Source organism: Amaranthus tricolor, chromosome 7 (genome assembly GCF_026212465.1).
Source record: "Amaranthus tricolor cultivar Red isolate AtriRed21 chromosome 7, ASM2621246v1, whole genome shotgun sequence".
Classification (NCBI taxonomy): Eukaryota; Viridiplantae; Streptophyta; class Magnoliopsida; order Caryophyllales; family Amaranthaceae; genus Amaranthus; species Amaranthus tricolor.
Genome location: NC_080053.1, coordinates 27,310,908 through 27,316,373, shown reverse-complemented (window position 1 = coordinate 27,316,373; position 5,466 = coordinate 27,310,908). Strand labels below are relative to the sequence as shown.

Here is a 5,466-nt window from a genome sequence, read left to right as displayed (position 1 = left end):
CAACTACACAAGTACTTGTCTCTTTTGTAAGTTTGTATAAAATGTGGGTGCTTATATTTTCCTATTACCCTGATACTTGGGTTCTTACAAATTACAATACAGTTATAACTTAAATCACAAATTATTGTATAAGATGGTCTTACCGAGATATGAGCCTCATGGGTAGAATAAATAGCTCATGACATATCATACATATTATCCTTGTTTGAGGTCATCTCACCGAGAGAACGGTCTCTCATAAGAATAGCTCAACTTTAATATATCATTGTGTGTATTGTTTTATTACTTATCTTGCATCATTCATCTTACACGGATTTTCTCGATTGATCTACGCATACGCACTACTCCTAGTGGTTAACATCCCAATTTTGAGCTCCTCATTATGACAAATTACACCAATCCAAAGAAGAAACTAAGCTTAATACAACAAAGGATCTTGTTAAAATGGGAAATCCCAAAAATAGATAAGGTTCATCCATCAATTTTGTTACAAATGTTTTGCAACATTTCTTTGTATGACCCACCTTCAAACAATGATGTTGGAGCCCTTTCTATCCTAAAAAAATGATTTCCTACAAGCTTTATCTTGGCTAGTTTGGACCCAAAAATATGTAAAGTTTCCTGATATAGCTACTAAAGAACTTTCCATTTTGGTAACAATATGAATATATGTATGTTTCAGTGTATATACACATCTCATTGATCTCATGCTTTACAATGTAAATCCACTACTAGTTTGGTTGATCTTACTACACTTTCACAAGGCCGGAAGTTGATCGAGGAGGAACTATAGACCTAGCGTATGCCATTGGCAATGCTAGAAGTTTCTTCGCTTTGCTTACATACGCTCGCTTTGTGAAGTTATTGTAATCATTTGCTTCTATCTCGTCTAGTATTTGTCGATACAGAAGCAACGATGCCCATACCTGACAGATCAAACATATTTAACATCAGTCTTAATTAGCTTTCAGCTCAAACCCTGCCTTGGGCGAGACTTTTTGGGATCATGATGACGAGTCTTAATTAGGTTTTCTGTTATTATTGTGAAGAATCTAATGCGTAAAAAATGTTTGTGTGTTGATATTGGGGATTATAGGGTTGCTTACCGGCCATCTGCTAGCACTACTAAGCTCGGAAACTCCTTCCTCTGCTTCATCAAAGAACATCCTCGCTCGTTTGATTTGCTTTTTCATGAAATTTCGCCATTTATCTGTAACCTTTCCTGCAAATATATCTTCATCCGAAATACCCGCTTGTGTTAATTCATCTTGTGGCAAATAAACCCGACCTCTCCTTGCACTGAACCAACAATAACACAAAAAGACACATGCATAAAAATTTTATGTAACAAGTATTCACTCGGTCCCACCTAGTCGGGTTTTGATAGGTGTATGTAATTGTACTCTTCTAATAACAAAGAGGCTATTTCTGACTTACGCTTGATATCAAACGAGCGTGATTTAATAATTTTACTATAAGTTCACTTACTCTTCTCCAACATCTCTAAGTATGTTAGTCAGCTGATTTGCAATTCCTAATGCTAATGCAGCATTGTAAACACTTTCAGTTGTTGCCTTTGATTCGGGCGCTATACCCATGACCGGAACACTCATCAATCCAACCGTTCCAGCGACATAATAACAATATAGGTATAACTCGTCGAAATTCTTGTATCTCGACTTTCTGAGATCCATCCTCATACCTTCAATCATATCTTTAAACGGCTGCGAATCATACAACATAATCAGAATAAACAAGACCAAATTATATACAAGTCTCCGAAACTAGAGTCTTAACTTTGGAAACGAGCAACGATTTCGATGGACAAACCTGGATATCGATGGGAAACTTAGATACAGTGTCGGATAACGCAGCATCAAGCATATCAAAGGGACGGCCCCTGAAAAGGTCGTCTAGCCTTGCCTCCCACCGATCCAAAGCAGAAGGCGTTATGTGTGAAGCGTTAGGCCCATCGACAAGCTCATCAGTCCTCCGACACCACACTGCACGCCAAAAAACAGGCCAATTATGTGTCGGGTTTATGAGATTTAATAGTCATAGTAGAGCATATCGAAATAACGATCTGCTTACCATATATTGCCCATATAGCTTTTCGCCTTGCAGGGGTCATGAGCTGCGTTCCTGCAACATTAACACAAAGCTAACCAAATCAAACTCATTTAAGAATCTCGAAAGTAATCTAGACAAGTCCTATGATGGATTTAATACCTACCCAAGTAAAATGTCTTGGCATACTCGGCACAAACATCGCCACTTCGGTCATAAGCCTCACCGAGCAAGCTTAAAGTACCCGGAACAACAATATCAGGCTGCACATCAAGATCAAGATCTTCGCGTGACCTCAACTTCGTATTAACCAAAGCCGCCTGTTTCAATACTACATCATACACTCTTTGTTCTGATGACATAACCACAAGGTCTCCAGTCGGGTTTGCTAACATGCTCGACAACACAGGGCCTCCTACTCTCTTTTGCTGTTTTGCAACATTCCAAGCCCAATTCCCTTGTTTTTTGGATATTCTTTTCGATTTCTTGTTGAAAATCAAACGACTAATCCATGATTCTGTGACAAGAAAACCATGGCAGACCTCTGTAGCTGGAGACACAAGTACTAAAGAAAGAGGCATGCTGCTTTTCTTCTCGTAATCAAAATACAAGTAGTATATTCTACTGCTTTTTGTAATGAATTTATGAATCCCCAAAAGCAACCTACAAAGTTCTTTCCACCTTTCTGCAAATAATAAACATTAAAAGTGGATACTATTAAAATCATTCTTGAAAAATAATCCACGTGCGATCTCACAATCTCACATCCAAGAATTAGAGAGAGAGATTGACTAACATATATACTTAATGGGTTACTCTTCAACACCAATTGGTTTTTAGGTGGAATCTCATCGGGTCTGTACGAGTCAACTCTCCTCTTGTGTGGGTCTATTTTAATAGAAAACCAAAAATTGAACAAACTACCATTATCTCTTGGATGCCATACAAGGTAGGCACATTATGCATTTAGAATAATTTATCAAACCCTAGACACTCCGGCATGGGCATGGTTACTTGAAAAAAAGTATATTTTTCATTATCCCAATGTCATTACACTTCCTCATCTAGTTAAGGTTTTGTGTACAATTCGTATATACGCTACTTTACCCTTGTTATATATAACAAAAATGAATACTTCAATTGATCGATAACAAACAAATGAGATTCGTAACCTCCAAATTCAATGAATTTATCCTGAATCATTTGTGTTACCCGGGTCCAACTCAAGTAGCAACAAGAACACCATTCCGACTTTCACTAAGCAAGGTTTGGGATGGTTGGATTACGCAACCTAATCCATAATAAAGATTGTTTCCAATTCACCTTACAGAATCAAGAAGTGCACGTGATTTGTTTATGATAGATTCCAAATAACATAGCAAGGAAGGCTATAAACTCCATATAAATCCCTCCCTAAAGCAAAAAAAAAAAAAATCAAGAAAGAATTTTTAAATGATGTAGCCTATAATATAATATATCAGGGACAAGGATGAGTGCTTAAATTAAAAAAAGGCCACCCATCAGAAAATTAAGAGTCCAACTATGGTCTAAATTAAATAAATGGGTTGAAAACCTAATTTTTTAACACAACCTATAAAGTTAGTTAAAGATTAGGTTAGTTTGTCCCAGTAATGTATTACACATTTACACATACATCACTAACTACTAAGAGAAGTGAGCAATGCATTACCAGAGAGATCTCCCAAACAGCAAAACATACAGCATAAATAAATCATTAATCAGCATAAAGAAAATGAAAAGCAACAAATAAAAAAATTGTCTTAAATAATATAACATTTGGCTCTTCCACCCACTAATTCAAACCCTGAACCACCACGACCACACCCCTCCTCTTCCACACGGCTATATCAAAAATGAAATTATTAAAAAATAATTAATATGTACAGTAAAATATTAAATTATTCTTTGACAAATTTTTCTATAGAAAAAAAGAATGCACAAATTAAAAGGAAAATGAGCTGAACCCACCAGTCTCCAATGGGGATTAAAAAAAGAGCAGGACTTTTGAAGATTAACCCATATAAAAAAAGATTCTCCTTTATCAAAAATTGCAAATTTTCCCACAATTCTTCTCTTTGTTGTATTTATGGATCTGGGTCACCCACAAAAATTTTGATTTTGAATTTAATTTTTTTTTATTTGTAACTATTTGGTGTTCTTACTGAATAATTTTAATTGGGGAATATTCGTTTGTATATGTACAGAACAGGCCAAGGGTGAGAAGAAGAGTAAAGAGAGTATGTGAATTGGAGTAGTCTAATATGTTTGCTTATCTACTAGTAGTTCCCACCACAGCATTATAATCTATCTTTAAGAAGATTCTTCTTTTATCCTTTTATGTACACTTATGTGTTATAATTCGCCTTTCAAATTTGAATTCGCTTAAATTGTTGAAAAAAAAAGTCTAAAATGAATTATAATTTGCTTTTTTCGATTTGCAATTTGCGGGGAGATTATTATTGAATCATGTGACACTGATTTTCTCTTTGCTTATCTGTTGGTGTTTTTGTTCTCTGGCTTTTTCTTGTTTCTATTATTATTATTATTATTATTATTACTATTATTATTATTATTATTATTATTATTATTATTATTATTATTATTAATATTTTGTGTTTTTAATTGATTTTATTTTATTTTATTTTATCTATATGCATTTTATTTATCTTTATTTTATGTTTAAGTGTCACGCTTGTGTGATAAGATGTAAACTTGCAAATTTAGCCTCAGCTTTACTCGGTCGCATATATTGCAGATACTTCTCTTATTCTTTCTCGAGTTAAGGGACTTTTTGGTCGCGCTCTCCTTCATGGGTATGAGTTGCCGCCGTCTTTCTCATTTTAGACCATGACCATAGTTTTATATGGGTGGAATGCACTGGGTATGATGATGATGTGACACTGAATTTGCCTCTTACATGAGAATATATACAATAATAGTTAAAATAAAGGGCATGAGAATATATACAATAATAGTTAAAATAAAGGGCTCGTGTTTCGATCTTACATAGAGAAAATAAAAATACTTTAAATGAGATAAAACCCGATTCTTAGATATCTTTTTAGTACTCTTACCTTGTTCATGAGAGTATCACTTCTCCAATCCTAACGGACTACCATTTATCATATACATAGTAATAAAAATGTTGAAAATGACAAATGTCATCTTTAGGGGAACCATGACAAATAAATACTAATAAAAATGTTGAAAAATGACAAATGTCATATTTAAAGGAACCATGACAAATGAAATTATTATACTGAATGATAGTTGATTGCATGAATATATTTGCCTAAATAAGAATATGATTTTTTTTAAAATTTGAGCTAAATTAGATAAAGTATTTATATAATTTATTATAGTAATTTTTATATACCT

General features: G+C 34.1%; 1 protein-coding gene across 1 annotated transcript; it reads right to left on the bottom strand.

The window, feature by feature from the left end:
• Window positions 1-627: 627 nt before the first annotated feature.
• LOC130817530 (phytoene synthase 2, chloroplastic-like) lies at window positions 628-4,446 on the bottom strand. The gene is made up of 7 exons (XM_057683285.1): window positions 4,057-4,446; window positions 2,234-2,752; window positions 2,092-2,142; window positions 1,831-2,003; window positions 1,489-1,724; window positions 1,107-1,299; window positions 628-926 (listed from the first exon to the last, which is right to left on the bottom strand). Exons 2-7 carry the CDS (start codon window positions 2,646-2,648, stop codon window positions 750-752), a joined length of 1,245 nt encoding a protein of 414 aa, XP_057539268.1. The 5' UTR covers window positions 2,649-2,752; window positions 4,057-4,446; the 3' UTR covers window positions 628-749.
• Between the last annotated feature and the right edge of the window lie 1,020 nt (window positions 4,447-5,466).